A 19,050-nucleotide genomic window follows, 5' to 3' on the forward strand; every position below is an offset into this window, starting at 1 on the left:
CACAGCAACCATATCTGAGGCACATATGAATGACCTGCTCTTCACATCACAATCCACAGTTGGTATACATGAATGCTCTGAAGTGGTAAGAGGGAAAAAGAGATGGAAGGACAGTGGGAGAGAAGAGCGGGGGGGAAAAAAAAGGTTTTGAGACAACACAAAAGAGCCACATTAATGCTTGTGCCATCTGATATGTGCCTTCGCTCATAAGTGCATCAGCTAAAAGAGGAGGATTATTTACAATCCCCGCTCTGTAGCCAGGGAATAGAAAACTTATATTCAGCATCTCTTCTTCAAAACCTGCCTTCTCGGGCCAGAAGCGGTATTTAACAGAGATGACAGCATCTAAAAATAACATCCTCAGAGTCCAGGATTTATCATGATTATACCCACAATTACGTGTGTGTGTGTGTGTGTGGTGTGTGTGTGTGTGTGTGTGTGTGTGTGTGTGTGTGTGTGTGTGTGTGTGTGTGTCTTACCTTGCCCTTGTCGAAGTAATTGATAATCTGCTGGTAGAGCTGATCCTTGAGCTGTCCTTGAGTGGTGGCCTGGTAGCCGTCTCTCTGGGTCAGGTGGGCTGCACATTGCTCGTCCGACCACTACAGAGGACAAGTTAGCATTGGGGTCAACACTGTGCAATACAATACAGAGCAAACGGGGAACAAGTGACAAGAAATCAATCACTGAGTTATAGCCAATGCAAATGGGTGAGACTGATGTGTAATTCTCTTTAAGGCTGCCCTGCGCTCTGGCAGGGCAAGATGGGAACTTGAGACTTAAGCAATGAAACAGGCGTCAATACATATTGAATGGTTCAGAGAGAGCATCAGTGCAATTCATAGCTTTGTGTAGCTAATACTTGCTGTTATACTATTAGCCAGTATTAGATTATAGCAGGGGTTGAGAGTCTGAGACTGTGGGCCTCCCCTCAGACAAATCTTGGGAAAACTGGCTGACTTGCTTTGTTTTGCTCAATTCCTGGATGCCTATGGGATCATGATTGTGTTATTTGATCCCATAGACACTCATAGCCTAATACTGCTGTTTGACATAACTTGAGACTAAACCAAATGCATAAAAAGGTCTGTCCTGAGGCTTTCATTAGTTTCTGACTCTGGGAAAATGGGAAAAATTCAAAAAGGTCAAATTCCCCAAAACTACTGTATCTTTAAACCATCTCTTTAACTAAATCACGATCCAATCCTGTGAACTGGGGGAGCATCACTTCTGCTTGCATTAACACTAAACATCAGATACAACTGAGTCATGCAGCAGCGTAATCCTTCATTACATATTCTGCTTGATTTTGTACATAACGTCAGATAAGGAAGAATGATGAAAAAAAAACCCCAACACAACAAGAATGGAGGGGTAGCCTTTTGTGCTGACTGTGCACTCCATCATACCTTTTCTTTAGCCTGCATGGAGAATAATGAGCTTTCTGAAAAGCTGGAGCAGCCTGGCTTACTGGGGGAGATTGACAATCTGATTGGCCTCTGTGTCGAGGAAGCATAATCCTGTGCATCCTGCCAGGACTGATTCATTACCAGCTGGCTTTAATTGGGATTCTGTAGTGTTGAGAGTAACCTGAGGAAGTTAAGATCGCTGAGAAAAATCTGACCAAGTTAAGTCTGAGGGCCACATTTGAATAGCAAAGCCAGGAAATTTGCATATCCTGCGCTGGAGATGGGTGAAAAAAGTAATTGCTCTGCACATTGTTGCTGTGTATTGAAGAGGGATGTTGGGAGACTTCGGATTAGGCTATTGATTCCTTTACAGCTGGACTGCAGCATCTAGATGGTAAAAGGATCTCTGTTTATTCATGGATGGCCAGTGACCCTGCATCGACAAAACTAAAGTGCTGATGCATCTCTGACAATACCCAGAGTGATGTAAATTCATCAACTGTTATTATACTGCGGCAGGTACTCTGCTGGATGACTGCTTATTACTACAGCAGCTGATTTTTACTGTGTAAGTGGTGGCGGCCGCAGAATTATGTATCCATCATTCATCCTCATTCAAGCTTGTTTACACGAGCCTGTGTGCGAACACAAAAGGAGGACAGAGATTACCTAGGAGAGCTTATTGGAGATGAAAGGATTCATCCATACTCTGGTGGAACAAAATTAACCAATTTCCTTTAAATAATTATGAGTCCTTCTCTGAAGGTGTGCTGTGATCAGGAATGCCACAGCTGCTGCCAGATGAGCAGAATTAAAATAATAATAACACAAACAAGTCCTGCAAGTGCTGCTGTGACTGCTCAGCGAGGAAAATGTGACTCAGTCACAGTCTGCGCTCCCCTGTCGGGACCTGTACAAAGGCTGAAACAGGCAGCTATTTATGCAAATGCAGATGAGATATCGGGTGCAACCATTCTGGTTAAAAGGAAGAGAGGAACAAATCCAAACTCAGGCTGTACCAAACCCTGCCTGGGAATAGACACTGCAGGCTTTTGTGTGAGGGTGTGGAATATTTTTGGCTGGAGACAGAAGCTTTTGAGGTGGAGAGCAGGTCTGCATTTACAAGAAGGTGAAATCCGAAGAGGCATGCTTCATAATAGCTTATAAATATTTATGTATCTAATTTAAGATATCATTGCCTGAAAGTGTGGTAGAAACCACCCCCTTTTTCCACATTCAACCCGAGGGGCCTTGAACTATGTGATTTACAGTAGAAGATTCCTCATTTCCAGCTGACAAAGAGGACAGTGAAGTGAAAGTGCACCTTTATCTCCAAGCACCTCAGGTAGCTGCATGTGCTTTTTCTTCTGCTTTGAACAAGCTCTTCGCTATTTCCAGGAAAAGATCAGATACTAGCTGAACTTAGCACTGGCTACCCAAGCTGTAAAAGATGCTGCTCAGCAAATCTGTCCTTTTAGCAGCCATCTCATGCCACCGCAGGATTAAAGGGAGGCCGACCTATCGCCCTCAGTCCTGTACACATTCAAACACACGCTTGTTTAATGCCCGAGGTTAAATGCCATCTGCCTGACAATAGCTGGAGTGGGTTTGGGTTCTGTGATCTGTGCTGTTTGAAGTATTTTGGAGAGCGCGCTTCCACATCTATTTGTTGTTGGTATTGTGTCTGTGTACCTTGAGCAGTTTGGCGTGCAGCAGCAGAGTGTAGGCAGCCTCGGTGTAGTTGTCACACTCTTTGTGGAGGTCACACAGCTTGTACAGGTACCTGGCAGGAAACAGCAGTGATTTATGGGTCATTCCTGGAAAGGGCCTCTCACACTTTTAACAACAGACAGAAAGTTAACTCTGCTAGACAGATGTGTCCTGACAGCCCTCTTTTACCTCAAATAATGCTTGACAGACAGATGGAAAACTCTGACTGGCGAGATTGTGGAAATGGAAACGTATTTCTGCAAAATCAAATATTTTTTTTCTGGAACCTCTGGGGGTGTGCAGCCAGGAGGAAAGGAGCCAAAATGTCTTTTGGTAGTTAAAAAATTTGCTCAACTAAATGTCATCGAGTCTTCTTATGTACAGCGTGTAATGCACCTTAGTTGTGTGTGTAAAACATCTAGAAAGGCCTGAATATCTGGAAATCTGAACATACATGCAGACAGAAGGCTGGGTCTTACCTGATGTACATTTCCTCTCTGTCTATCTCCTTGTAAAAGTTCTGCAGGAAGGAAAAAGAAAAGCCATTAAAATATGCTTAAAGGGTTCATAGATTTCCCCTGACAACAATATATTACTGTTTACAAAGGCTCAGTGTATCATGCTGACAATGCATAACTAGAAATCGCTGGACTGCAGATTATTTTATAATATTTTTCAAGGAACTATATTTTAGCTGTGTGATGGATAAACAACAACCTACTGGTTTGCAGCAGGCAAACATCACGTATCTACTGCAGAAAAACAACAATGGCTGACGTGAGAAGCACAACGATAGGTTGTCACACTGCTCTCCTGGCCAAAACTGACAACTTATATTTTACACCACGCAACACAGCACTGAGAGAACATGACTCAGTTAAATGCTGGATATAGGGCATAGGGCTGTGGTCTTTTCAGTGCCGGCAGTCACGTGAAGGAAAACTGACATTTTGGTTGCTCCCTGGTGAAATGTCACTTCACAGAGGCGAGGTGTTTCAGGTGAGCTGCTGTGATAACATCCTAATGCACTGTGACATGTGGAGGTGGGCATTATTGTTTCCTGCCTGTGGGTAATCGCAAGTCATCATGGTCACTTTATCGACAACAATAGCCTATGAACGATGCCTGGGTGTTGATAATACAGATGTTGCCTGTTGGAGTGCTTTATACGTGTCTTGCATGCAGGGGGGTTCACATTTGCTGAACTTGTGTGTATTCGGGGAATCAGAGTAGCAATCTTACGAGCACGTTGACAGTGCAGCTCATGCGGTTTTCCTTGTTCTCATCGTGCATGATGGTCCTGTAGTCCAGCAGCCTCTCCAGCAGACGAACCACCAGAGTGACGAAGTTCTCGCCGCTCTTGGCCAAGTACTTGTGCTTCCTGCAGTGCTCCAGTAAACTAATGTGTGTGTGTGTGTGTGTTTTGTGTTTGTTTGGAGTGGTGGTGGTGGTGCAGTGAATTTTTGTGTGTGACACGTGGTTATGAATGTGAAGTAAGAGAAGCCGGGGGCAGAGAGAAAAACAAATGTGAAGCATGTACAAGAGATTTTTTTTTCTCAACTGTTTAAAATGTCAAACTTCTGCCTCTAAGGATTTGGGGAAAGATTCTTTTTTAGCCTATTAAAGCAAAGTTAGCATCCGAGTGCACTGACAGCAAATATCACATAAGCAAAACTGCGATGAGAAGTCGTGTGATCATCAGCACGCTGCGATTATTTTGAGGAGTGCTATGTTGCAATTAGCATTATCTGACTTGTGAGAAGCTCAGGCGTAATCCTGCCCATTAATCAGCACTTACATTTTCTGAAAGAGAACTTTGTACTGCTCGTCTCCGCGGCCCCCCTCCACCTCGTGATCCAGCTTGGTGATGATCTCGTTCTCAAACTGCAATTAGACAGAGCAGGCGTAAATAATCAGTGTAGCTAATTTTTCAATTCATTAACGCCATCTCCCTGTCTCACTCTTGCTCGCTCTCTGCATCAGGGCTTGGCTGAGGGAATCTCTGCTCCGACTTTTATCATCACTCTCTTGCAGCCCGGCTGGCTGTGGGCTGGTATTTTCTGTTCGTTATTAAAGCTCTTCTTTATCTGTGATAATTTGGTTTGATTACAGGACAGGGCCACATCATGAGACACATTCCCCTCTTACTTCTCAATGTTGCTGTAGCTTCTGGCAGTGATACACGCCCATATTTGTATGCAACAGCTGTATAAAAAACAGGTTTTATTGTACCACAACATTGACTTCCTGATGTGCTTGTGTGTTGGCAAGGCACAAAACCTGAGCGAGAATGGAGAGTGCAGTCGAGAAGGACAAGATATAAATGTTGCTCTCTGTTAAATTAAGGGTTTACAATACACACCCAGAAAAGGGAATAATACTGGGTTACAGAATAAAAAGAGGTCAGGCCACAGGGAAATTGATCACATTTCACTACATGGAAAGAATGAGAAAGTGGCACTCACCTCCAATGAGCCAGATCCTGACTGACACATTGACTTAATTAGTGCCACTCCCTCACCCTCCCACCCCAAACAGACTGCACTACTGGCAGGGATGATCTGAGAGAAGGATGTTGCTTTAACTGCCACTGTCGTCACAGGACTTCTATGGGGCTAGCAGAGGCATTGGAAGTCACTGTGTAGCTCTATAATTTGACACAAGTACAATAAGCATCACATACTTTGGGAGCAAACATAAATATCACAAAGCAGAGAAGTGCCTAAGACATCTTATGGCGGAGCAGCTGTAGCCAAACGGATTTCCTCATGCAGAAAGGCTTAATTTTGCTCTGTAACGAGGCATAACATTAACTTCCACTTACCGTGGCTGTTGATAATCGCAGCACAACAAAATGAGATTTGCAGAATTAGCTTTTGGCTATGAAACTTTCTCTCAGATGGGCTATCCCCCTGCACTGTTGACTGCGAAACCATCACCCACTGCTTTTCATAAAGCCCTTTTTTTTTCATTACTCTTCTAATATTACTCTACTTTTCTGTCCAGTCTCGTTTTGCTACAGTTATTTCCTGTTTGGGAAGACGCACCCGCTGGAAGCTGCACGTGAAGTGGAACTCGCACTGCATCATGTCGAAGAAGATGGGGATGGTGGCCTTTCGCAGCTCGATCTCAGGAACTAGCGTCATCTCCAGGATAGGACCCACCATCTCTGGAATGAATTTTATCTTGTGGGGCCCTTAGAGAGAAAAAAAAAATACATATATATATACACTTCAGTTTGGGCGAAACAAGCTGCTCTTAACAGGGCATGAATAATCCTTTCTGTTCTGCAGATTTAAAAGTAACTGTTTGTAGCAAATGCAACACAAATCTGGCTCCCGGTGTTTATTAAGTCTCCTCTCGTCAGATTTCTCCATGACAATCATGCGGTAAATAACTTTAAACCAAATACCTTGTGTAAAAAAACAGCAAGGGGCTCATTAAAACCCAGTGAATGAGTCAATTTAATCTGGTGGAAAGCTCTAATTAAAGGATCAGATGGTGTAAGTTACAATGAGAGAATCGTAAAGGAGGCACAGGTGCCCAATCCCTGTACTACTCTCCTTCCATCGAGGCTTGACTGCTGAGTCTCTCTCATCACACAACATAAAGCTAATTAACACATGATTGTCTATATTTAGCTGGGTTGACTTGTAATGACTGTGAAGGTACTTAGCTGGCAGATACTCATAAAGACTAATTGAGAAATCAACACGTCAACTGCTGCTGCTGAGTTTGTACGATTGATCTTTAACAGTGAATTCATTTAGAAAAAGAATCTGGTTTATTTATTTATTTATTTTTGGTTACATGAAAGCAAAACTGAAAATATTGACAAAACAGTTGGTAAAATTACCGAGATTGTACCACATATCCCTGATTTCAAAGCCGATTTGTCTCCTCATGTCCTGGTACCTGAAACACAAGCAGGATAAGAAAGTTACACAAGCTTAAGTTAAATCACAGCATGGATTCATGGGTAAACTCGGTGAATACTATAACAATACAAAACAGTGCTTTCAAATGCATATAACTTTATGTATGCAGACTAGAGCCTCTAATGCTGAACAAACATGACTGTTTTGGCTGTGCCGCCGACACCAGATCCAAAGTCAATGTCAGAGAAATGAGAGGAGCAAAGAGAACGAGAATGAACCCAAAAAACTAGGGGGAAAAAAACTAAACACAAAATCTAGATGCTGAAAAACAAGCTTCTTCAAAACAAGCCTCCAGCAGGGACACAACAGCACAACAAATAAAGCTCGACAAAGTGGGATGCAACACAACAATTGAGTGACAGCTGCTATAGGCCCACTGAGGTCCGTAAGTGCAGTGGCCAAACTAAAGATCGTATACGTGTGTTTCCTGTTTTCTTTTCCAGCTAAATACTGTAAAATTAATCTATGTATAAATGTCAACAATTACACAATCACGTAATGAGAATATTTAAACAAAACTCATTACTGTGCATACATGCAGTCTGCGGACTGTCAGCTGTGGTCTATCTTCTCTTCTCTTTGTGGATTTGAACACCACAGATGACATGAGGCAAAGTGTTTGATCAGACAGTCTTTGTTGGTACTAGTTCTCTAAGGTCAACTTGTTGTGTCAAGAGCCGTTATATAGAACAAAGATTTGCAAAAGAAGCCTGAACCATCACTCCCTGTCCGACTCTTTGTCTAGCTTTTACAAATGAAGGCTTATAAGCTGGTCAGCTCTGCCATGTCTAGGTCATGAACCAATCTCCGTGGCACCTCGGGACCCGTCTCCCCGCCTGCCATGCTGTCCCCGGTCACAGAGAGGACAAACAGTGAAGTGGAAAGGACAGAGAGGGGGAGACAGACAGTGAATGATGGAGAGACTAAGAGAAGTGGAAATAGTGGGCAGAGAGGCAGAAAGTGAGTTTCTGTGAAACCGATCACATGAAACAAAAGTAATGGCCTCAGTTCTCTCAAAACAGATGGATAAGAAAATAGAGTAAGTTCAAGCCTGGAGCTGTTTTAAGATCAAGAATACAGTGGACACAATGAAGACAGCAGTCCCGAGAGAGCTATTTCTGACTGTTTGCACCCTCTTACCACTGGCCTGGTATGGTACACTTTAGCTGCACCATTGCCTGCTGAGAAGTAATCAGATGTATTTTCACTGCTGGTTCACCGTAGGGAATAACTGCACTGAACCACAATATTGTGGCTCTGTAGTGGAGCAGTGCCAAAGCATCACAGTCTCTACCTTCAGCCAGGCTGTGTGGCTGACCAGGCTGCTAAACCAAAAAGAAGTTCAATCTGATAAATAACTGCTGTGCTGCCTTACCCACTGGTTTATAATGTGTTTAAACATTAATCCGGACCATTGTTTTCTTTGGTTGAAAAGCTGTGAACTGGTGAGTATGAACCACCTATTTTGCTTCTATTCTAGAGCATATTTTCAAAATGAAGTGTAGCAAGTATGTGTGTTTGTGTACTTGTATAGATGCACTGCTGGTTTCACTCATTCTAACATCCACTAAGTTAAGGCATGCATCAATAGCACAGTATGATCAGTTGAAGGCATGCAACACTTTAATGCATGTGCACTGCTTTTTCAAATGAATAAACATCAAAGAATTAAAAGAATTATGCGCAAAACATCTTCTATTTTAAAGGTCCCATATTTTACATTTTTCCGGTGTTTTATTTGAAGTTTTGATATCCATCAGAAGATATATTTGTGGTTTTAAGTACCAAAACCATCTCAAAGTAGTTTGCATTTCTCAGGCTTCTCTCTGGAGCTCTAGTAACATCAGGTGGGTGAGCCAATAAGAAGAGAGGTGCTGAGCCTCTCTTCTGATTGGCTCACCGACTGATTGGCTGACTGTTTTCTGAGTGACTGCATAAAAATACAGCAGATTTCAGTTAAACACTCTGAGAAGCCAAATCCTGCAAGATGGAATGGGTGAGTCTGGGTGGGCAGGGCTTAGGGTGTGGCTGTGAGCGTTGACTGCTTTGTTGTGACGTCACAAGGTAACAGAAGTCCTGACGGCTCATTTAAACGGCTTTGATACTTTCACAGTATTATTATCGCTTGACCTGCCTTATAATTACAAAAAGACATGGAAATCTCACTTTATACAATATGGGACCTTTAAGACAACATCAGCACAATCAGGGTCAGCAAAGTAGATTTCCTAACCTCTTCTTTTAAAGTTAATGTGGTGTCAGAGTAATCAGTAATTTTTTCCTCCCTCCAGTCTCACGCCCCCCCTCTCTAGATGGCGGCGCTGCAGGCGGCTGCACAGTTTGCCCATGCCGAGAATCAGGCTCATCTGACATCAGACTATCCCACTGAGTGACTGATGGAGGTACAGTGACACCTCTGTCTCCTCTTCATGGCACACCAGTGACAGAACACCTTGCGTGACATTGTAGAGAAGTACAAAAAGATGAGAGTGTGAGGTCTGAGCGTGACATCCATCCTGACCTCTAATTAATATCCCTTCAGATTCTCTTTCACACAGCCCTGACGCAATTCTGAAACCCAATCGATTGAGTTGCCAATATTGCACAGAGACACACTAATATATTTTGACACAGAGAAGACGAGCATCGAAATAACTCTTAACAAAGACGCTGCGTCACCTCTTTGCAGCCTGGCCAGATCAAAACACTTTACCATATTTAGCTGTCAAAGGGAGGAGTGTTGCAAAGCCCAAGGATTGATCTTTAGGCAGAGTATTGGCAAGATGATAAAATTTAAATAGATGCCTGCCTCTACAAATTACTGTAAAGCTGCATGCAAAAAAAAAAAAGAAAAGAAATGGTAATGCATTACATCTTCAACTGTTCTGGCTTGTCATCCACACTATAATATACAACTCTATGTCTGTCTTGTAATTTATTCCTGCACATATCTGTGTGTATGTGCTCCCAGCATCACAGCATGTATGTGCACCAGAGGAAGCATGGTGTGGGTTTGTGTCTCCACTTCTGGGCAGGGAGCATCACATCCTCGTCTGAGCGGAGACAGATGCAGGGTGCTGTTCTGTCACACTCCTATAGGCAATGGGACAGGCAGCTATGACTGCCGGCTGTCAGGACCTACAACACGTACCTGTCAGCCGAGGGGTGGAAAGCTCTCGGTGAGGTTAACTAAGAATAACGTGTATACAGGGGGACAGCGGCGAGCCGGGAGTGGATGTGGGGCTCTCAGCAGCTTGTGCTGTGTAATGAAACTGGGTCACAGGGCAAAGAGCAAGATTGAGAGGCAAAAGGAGGAGATGGATGTGGAGGCATGAGGTGATGGAAACAGAGGAGATGTACAAAAAGAATAATACGGACAGAGTGGCAGATACAGCAAGAGAGAAAAGAAAACACACACACTCAAGTGACTGACAGGTAGTGGCCTGTAAGAACAGATGAGATGTGATCAAAGCCAAAAGCAAAGGAAGTGTGAGATATTCACAAAACCTGACAATATGACACTCCCTCTCTTCATCACTCATACTGCACGTGGATATCATGACAATGACACTGCTGCATGCTCATTTCTCCAGCTCTGAGTGTGTATGTGGGGCTCTGGCCATAGCCCTTCTACATGAACAGTCAGATGAAAATGTATGGTTTTTGTTTGTTTGTTTGTTTGTTTATTTGTTTGTTTGTTTGTTTTTTTTACATCTTTATATTTTTGCCGTTTTGTGAATTGTTTGTAACGCTCATGATAACAGTGTGTTCATTGAAGTCATTGCTGAAGTATAGAAACATAGCAAAATCATAGTTTAGCCAAATTATCTAAACCACAGAAAATAAACAGCTTACATGTCAGTCTTATTCCTTCACTGCACAACAAAACTGAACACCAGAGCAAAGTAGAACAAAGAAGGAATTATTCTCTCTTCTAAGTACATTTGGCTTCCCTGGAGGTTTATTTAAACTGCTCATGTTGATCTGCTAATGTTTCTTGACCCATATGTACCTTGCAGTCTCCCCAGATAGATTAGTAATTAACGATTAGTAATTAAGTACGTTATTGACAGTGGCCAAAGCTGTGAAAATAACCAGATTGTGAAAAATCTGAATCGTCCTTTCACACACGAGTAAAGACACACATTTATCCTCCTGTGCAGGCCACGCAGTACATATCTATTAAGACATATTACTCTGTCATCAGTGTCCTGGTTGATTAAGTGAGAAGGAAATGAGAATCCCACAGACTCCAGTAATAGACCAGAACTTTACAAACAGCACCAGTTGACACATGTGACGCAGCAGAGAAGCCGACGCAGAGCGCTGAAGAGCAGAGCTCCACACTCCTCTGATTTCACCCCTCTGTTCTCTGCTCCCAAGCAAGGCACAGTAATTGGTATTGCAAGCAGGACTCACAGTTCATGCGCCAGCACACAAGGAAAAGGGATGCACAGAGGGAGAGGTAAAAGACAGAAGGTGAGAGGTAGGTGGAGGGAGACAGACAGATAGAAGGAGAGTGGGTGGGTGGAGGTAGAAAGACTGGATGTAAGAGAAACTAACAAACCCTGTATATGATCCAGTTCTCTGGATGCGACCTGGCTGTATGTGTACATATGTGGGAATGTAAACTAAACAGTCTGGAGATGGCAAGGCAGTGATCAACCCTTTCCTAGCCTAATGGCAGTTCTTGTGCGTGCCAATCAAACAGCTGTTTCTTTCAGGGAAGGCTGACAAGTGGAGAAAGGCAGGGGGAGGGGAGGCTGGAGATGTCATGTTTACTGTGCTTGGCTGTTTGTGTGGGAGTTTATCAGGGCTGATAATAAAGCACTGACCAATGAGAGGCCTCTCTGTCAAACATGGGCCAGTGTGATGTATGTTTTAGTGACAAAAGCTCCTCCAAATGAAGATGAGAGCCAATATGCTGCACGTCTGCCCAGAAAGCATTTACACATTTGGCTGCATTACCAGACTCTATGAGACATACTAATGTAGATGAATGGCTCTTTGTAGTTGCAGGCAGTGGATGAACGGGAAATGAAACCGCTCTTTGAACTTGCTGCTGAAATGAGGATGAGGTTTTAGAGCAGTCTTTCAGAAACAATACATATCTTAACTTCAGGGATTTCCCTTTTTTCTGTTAGGAGAATAAGAAGGGGAAAAAATTTATGGAGGAGATGCTCTGAGGAGAAACCAAAGACCTGTGTCTTAATTCCAAGAGGGGACCCCCCAACTTTGTCTGACACCCGAGATTTGAGTACAAGATGTGCTCTCCGTAACCCCTGGAGTTAGTATGAGGCTGTTCTGCTTTGTTCAGAAGGGTGAAAAACTATTGCAGCCTCTATTGGAGCCATGGGGAGTTGGGCATCCCCGAGCTTCCATGTCATGAATTATATAAAGCCTGCTCATGCTGGGAGGGGAGCATGGGCTGTGTTGGTGTGCATTGAGGATGTCCTGTGGACTGAGAGAGAAAGAGAGAGAGAGAGAGAGAGAGAGAGAGAGAGAGAGACAGAGAGAGAGAGAGAGAGAGAGAGCTCATACTCACTTGTGAAAGATCTTGGCTCTTTTGTCACTTGAGAAGTTCTCCAGCTGCAAAGACTCCTGGGTGAGGAAGGCTACTGCCAGGTGGAAGTAGTTGTTCCACAGCTGACCCAGATAAAGACACAGAGACAGACAAGAGTGTGTGGTGAGGCAAGTCATAGTCTAAAATCAGTTGTACAACAATATAATTCAATACACCACCTCCCCTAAGCTTCTGTTTCATTAAATCAAAAGCTTTAGGTGAGATGGCTACGCTTGTTTGGCGGGAAGAAGCTGTCCCCATAGAGGGAGAGGTTGGAGATTTAGGCCTCTTGCCTCCTCCAGAGCTCACTCTCAATCAGACAAAGACAGCAGCTAAAAGCAGTGCTACTGTAGCCACCATCATTCATAGCTGTGCAAATATCCCATGCATGCATACATAGGAAAAAAAGTCTCTTTGTGATGAGTTTTCAGAGAGTATAATAAATAGAATGTATCACAGCACACAATTCCTTATGAGAATAGCCATAAGCCTGAATACGTGAGTGTTTAAGCTACAACAGTAAAAATGGCTGTATAAGACTTCATGGTTGTATCCAGATAAATTATCTTTACACCACTGAGCTGTAGTTTAAAACAAGGAAAAACCTACAGCTTTATTCATACACTATAAAGAGAGCAAACAGCTGTATAAGTCACACTACAACACAATAATTCAACCCATAAAGACTTTAAAAGCTCAGAGGAGTTTAGTTGTTGATGGCATTAACATTATTCCACGTCAAACATTTGAAAAGGAAGCAGAAAAAGTTGCTCTATTCGAGGGGGAGCAGGTTAAAATATTCACAAATGCACATCAAATTGCGAGCGATTTCAGAGTAACTGATGTTCCCGCTCCACAATTTTTATGTCTACTGCCTTCACTGATCTTTTTTTTTTCTTTTCAGAAAGGTCCAACAATGCTGCATCTGGAACATTAAAAACAGCCTCAGTGTGAAACTACAGCAAAGTGTTTTCATGAAGAAAAAAAAAACCAATGCATCTCTTCTAAAACTGCTTTAAAATGAGAACCCAGTGTTGCCTTGACTAAAAGGACATTGTCTTTGGGAGTGTGGGGAGGGAGGGTGCTGGTATCAAGGTTGTTTAAAATAATAAAAATGGCTTTTATTGATTCAGGTCTTACCTGTAGCTCAAAGTTGGCTTGATCCAGAAATTTCTTGTTCAGCACTGCTGCATACTGATTAATGGCCCGAAGGAACACTCTGGAAAGATAAGAAGAAAACTGTTTGGATCTAGTCTTCTGATGAAAGAAGTATTTTCCCACCTTAAAATAAAGGTCTTCACATTCTATAGTTTTCTTTCTAACTTCACATTTGATTTCATAACAAAATGTCACTGGTTGGTTACACAGGTTATACTTTTTTCAAGTTTTTTTTTTTTAATTTTCATTTGATTTTAAACATATTTCTACAGACCTGTTCAAAATCATTAACCTCAATTAAAGAGAAGAGAAGCTTTTGTACAATTTTTAGCTGATAGCTACTTTCCATTGCCTCTCCCTGGGTAGGTAAAAACAAGCATTACAAGATGCAAAAAAAGATACTGCACACAATATACAATGACAAGTAATTGGAAGTCTGAGCTGTAGTTTTAAAGCTGCTAGTCAGACAAGAACAATGCAGCCAGACAAAAAGAGAAAAAACAGTAGTTTGCACTTCCAGAAAGGATGAATGTTTGTCCTTGTGAAAAATATTATGCTTCCAACAGAGGTGAAACGCAGGTTCAGCCTCTCTCTTTGGCAGGCTGAGGTATAGAAGAGCTCGAGGCACTCTGAGAAAAAGATGCAATGAGTAGATCTTAATGAGAACACTGTCTGATGGGTTAATCCACTCTGATGTTGCAGAATTAAATGTTAATAACTTAAGTGGCATGGAGCTTTTAGAGGGGAATTATGATTGCTACTTACAGAGTCAGAGGCCCATCTACTATTTAACTTCACTCCATGGCAGATCCAGCCATACAACAATGTGTGTACTAATCTCTAGGAATTACCCACTAAGGAAAAAAAAAGCCCTTATCATGAGTGTAGGAGAAAAATGTCGAGCACAGCATTTTCAAGAAGCTGTTTTATTTTATTTAAGGAACAATCACCCCAGCCTCTAGTGGTTTTTTCAGTCTTGAGCTTTTTCCATGCAATTACTAATCAGTAAACAAACTGCAAAAAATCATTGCCCAAGGCGGCGTATGAAGATACATCAGAATGTGCAATAAAAAGTGGCAAGGTGAACCAAGGGCAACTGTTATGCCACTTGACTGGATCGCATCATGGTTTCATGAGCAGGCAATAAAGCAGCATTAAGATGTAATGCCCAGGTAACTGACACTGACAGGTGAGCAGACATCTGCTGCACAGGCAGCTCCAACAGAGATGTCCACCTTTGTCGCGTTTTAAGATAAACTGTCGTTGCAACAGGGTTTCCTGTGGGAATCGGGTGTTCCTCACACATCATCTGCTAGTCTCTTACTTTATGTTATCTGTGTGGCAGTGAGGGTCCCTCTCAGCTGAGCTTACTGGAAGGTATAAATTTCATTAGTGTAGAAACGGGACTGGGGGTTCCCTCTCTGCCCTGTCTTACTGACCTTGAACAGGAATAACCATCACCGCTGAGACTACAACGCTGTGGGATCTGGGGTATTTTAAAGCTATACAATATTCATGTCCTGCATTTATCTCCATTGCTGACTAAATGCTATCTGGGACCGATGTGTGATACATATTAAGAGTCACCTTAATCATTTGCTGGAAAGGTTAACTGTCATTGAACACCTTTGGATAAGCCATTAGAAGTCCATTTCTCTGGCTCTCTGGCCTCAGAGAGGGAGACCCACCCCCCACCCCCCCATCCTCCCCCCTCCCACCCATCTCCTAAGCACTCAGACAGCCTATTACCACCATCCTGTCTGCACAAGCACAGGCTCCCCCTCTGTACACCTCACTCAATTTTCTGCAGCTGTGAACATGCCAATATAGTTGATACGCTTAACACTGGACTAATGCTAAAATGTGTTTCCATCCACTGCACCCACCGGCTGAGAAATATTACTGTGAGGCTGATTATTGTCTGTTTTCATTTTCAAAATGAATAAATAAATAAATAACACAACGGGGTGAGGGTGGGGCCTGGGGGAACTATTTGGCTAATTCTGACACTATGAATTTCTTAGATTACACTTTCAATTACAACAAGCTCTCCATATTTTGAAAAAGAAAACTAATACAGGTAGGGCGGAGCTATGTGAAAAAAAAATATATAAAAAAATCTGATTGCGATTATTTTGGCACATATTGCAATTGTGATGATTTTAGTGGGATTGTCATTTTTGCATTTCATTTTCACAGGAAAAAAAAAAAGATTTTTTTTTTTTTTGTTGGTGTCTGTACCGAACACGCAGGTTCCCATACGTGTCGAGTTTATGATTTGTAGGCCCAGGCATCTCTTTAGCACCACAATGCTTCAAAATCGTATGTTGTGATATGTTTCTTTATCAAAATCACTTGGACATTGCACTTGTCACTTGTCACATTGCAATTTGGTCCTAATATAGGGAATATATTCATTTCACCAGCTTCATACTGCGGAATTTCAAAATCTCTTGGATCAGAAGTCTTGAGTCACAAATCCTGAATCTCTGCAGTCCCAGTAATTAAAATGTTATTAAAAAGTGTCTTACTAAAAAGTTCATGCATGAAATGGTTTCCCCTCAGAATAATAGATAAGCTCTTTAAAAAAAATATTGCCCTGATGCATTGTGCATTGTCCCTCCCAACAATACAATAATGACAGTAAAATAACCAGCACAAACACTCAGTGGTTTAAACATTTTGTTAAGCATTGAAAAAAGGTATTGATTCTTGCAGCAGCAAACACAACATTATCAAAGCGCATCAGGATGGAGAGGTTTAAACCAATCATCTCCTTTAAAAAAAAACAAAACAGGGATTTTCCAGTGAAAAGTCACTAAAAAATGAAGAGGTTAACCCTCATCTTTATGGTGCATGCAACTGAACAACAACATGCAAAACTACTGACCTACAAAACCTAATCTGCATCACACCAACTCCAATCAGCAGTATAATGCTCAGAGATGGTAATGAAACACATTTAGCTCTGTAATTTGGCTCCATTCATTTGCAGTACAAAGGCCAACTTAAATGTGAAGGATGTGACGGGTCCATCTAAACTTATTTCTAATCACCAATAGCTGTTATGTCAACAAACATTAACAAGGTAGCACACAGCTCCCACTGCTGGGTCACACAGTGTGGAAAGGAGCGAGATCAATACTCTTCACAGCTTCTGGTTAAATGTGACTCAACAGGCAAAACACAGCTGTAATCAACCATTTCTTCATCACCTCCCCTTTCCAGTCGAGGCCCCCCTTCACGGTTCCACTACAACTGACTGATGATTCAGGAAGATGAGATCTCCTGCCTTCTCCACATGACTGATCTGCAGTATCTGTACACTAATGTGGGATGGTTTACACAAACATGTTTCATGAGCGCTGCGCTCTCATTTTGCAGGTCACAAGATAATGTAAACTCCAGTATCTCAAAGCCTATTTGACGGCAGCAGTCTGCCTCAGCGCAGACATATAATGGGCTTTAACGAACAGACAGGATAGTTCCTCTGTGAGCACATCCTGCCATTAATTAAAGTGAAAAACTTAATGAGGCGGATGAAAATAGAATATACTCTCCCTCACGGTGGGCTCTGACTAAGACACTCCAAAAAGGCAATTTCAAATGAGATTAAAGGCATTCAGAGCTAATTTCTTGAACTCTGAAATATATTTTTTTAATATCAGCTTAAAAAGTATGAATTTTTTAAGCTGTGGTCCTTAAATAAATGTGATATACTAACAAAAGCTCCAGTCTGTCTGTATTTGACTTAGTCCAAGAGGACTTACTGTACATTCTCTAATTAATCACCATACTGATTTCAGGGAATATTCTTTGCACAGAAACGGCAATATGAGTATGAATCAAGACTGTCTACATAGAGAACATTAAGTGTATATTATACAGTCTGTAGTGCCATTGCTCTTTTAAGCTTGCATTATTAACAGTGCCAAATGCCAGGGGGGAGAAACTTGGCAGCCTTGCAACATCTGTGACGGCCAATCATCGCACTGCAGAGGGAAAATACGATGCTCAGATGCAAAAGGGAGACACAATAACAAAGCAGTTCTGTATAACTTCATTACAACTACAAGCAAAATGTTAATGACTCGGAAATTTAATCTGCTACTATAAATGTAATCAAATGCTTATCCAGTGGATTTAGATTTTGCTTTACACCTTCAGCTAAGATATAACAAATTTCTGGGGACACCCTAGAAATGTGTCATTCCTAAAAACAGCCTGCCCTCTTGCTGCTTTCGCTTTTTTTTTTTTCTTTTTCAAGTTCAGCAGGGAAATCAAGGTAGTTCTAATCATCCCCAGAAATCACAGGCTTCCCTATTTTCTGCTTAGAGAGACAAAAACATAACTTGGAGATCCTTTAACTTTTTAATTAGGCATTGCAACAGCAGCATAGCACCTCCTACACATTACAGTCATTTTGATACAGTATACATATGGCATCATTATGATAAATAAGCTCCATCAAACTGTCAGTGTCAGAAAAATCACCCTATTACCTGCGATTGATGGGTGTGTGGCACATTTAAATGTCTTTCGTTCTTTTTTTTTTTTTTTTGGTACACAGACTTATGCTCCACCGGGTGATCTGCACCACAGACACCTAGCATTTATGCTAATGAAAAGTTATCAGCAGATCATACTTGCTAATTGAGTTCAGAGAGCATCCTCGATAATGATCGCGATCTATTTGCATACTGGTGCTGAATACCTGGCGTATCTGCCTGTGCTCAGAGATAAGGCAAGGTCAAAAACCTTCAGTATCAGACCAATTTATTTAATTAGATTACCTTTACTGCAGACACCTGATCTAATATTAGATCAATTTATCTGTCAACATGTTTTTAGCCCAAATTTCACTCCAGTGTTACAACTTTCCTCTGGTGCATCTTAAATACAGTGTATTCCACTCTCTTGTCATGGCTTTTCAGATGAACTAGGCTGTAAAAATTTGTACTGAGAGGCACACCCCAGGGAAGCTCTAATGACTCAAAAATATCACTGGGGTGAGTCAAAGAACTGCTCTCATCTGTTAAAACTGTTCCATATATACTGAGGGGGAAAAGAAGTCCTCACTTCCTCACTCAACTTCAACATTTAAACCACTTTTAGCAATAAAGAACTCTTAAACAGAGCTGGGACGATGGTGCCAAAATAAAATCTTTGCACCAAATACAAAACGAGGCTTTCATCCTAAACCTGAAATCCATTATGTCATTTAATTAATAAATCAGGAGTGGTGAAGAGTGGAGTGAGCTGAAAAAGTAAAAAC

The 19,050-nt window shown here is 41.9% G+C and overlaps 1 protein-coding gene across 2 annotated transcripts in view; it reads right to left on the reverse strand.

Annotated features, from left to right (window-relative positions):
• Positions 1-19,050, reverse strand: part of dock1 (dedicator of cytokinesis 1) — a 176,465-nt gene that overhangs the window by 30,302 nt on the left and 127,113 nt on the right. For both annotated transcript variants that reach the window (XM_071463032.1, XM_071463031.1), the window contains exons 30-38: positions 13,758-13,836; positions 12,600-12,700; positions 6,973-7,031; positions 6,164-6,312; positions 4,915-5,000; positions 4,359-4,515; positions 3,596-3,636; positions 3,099-3,189; positions 480-599 (exon numbers count right to left, since the gene is read on the reverse strand). In XM_071463032.1, the coding sequence (XP_071319133.1) occupies positions 480-599; positions 3,099-3,189; positions 3,596-3,636; positions 4,359-4,515; positions 4,915-5,000; positions 6,164-6,312; positions 6,973-7,031; positions 12,600-12,700; positions 13,758-13,836 (883 nt within the window). The remainder of the gene's footprint in view (positions 1-479; positions 600-3,098; positions 3,190-3,595; positions 3,637-4,358; positions 4,516-4,914; positions 5,001-6,163; positions 6,313-6,972; positions 7,032-12,599; positions 12,701-13,757; positions 13,837-19,050) is intronic.

Source organism: Trachinotus anak, unplaced genomic scaffold, assembly GCF_046630095.1.
Source record: "Trachinotus anak isolate AG129_WGS33_773 ecotype Australia unplaced genomic scaffold, CSIRO_AGI_Tana_v1 ptg000025l, whole genome shotgun sequence".
In the NCBI taxonomy this organism is placed as follows: domain Eukaryota; kingdom Metazoa; phylum Chordata; class Actinopteri; order Carangiformes; family Carangidae; genus Trachinotus; species Trachinotus anak.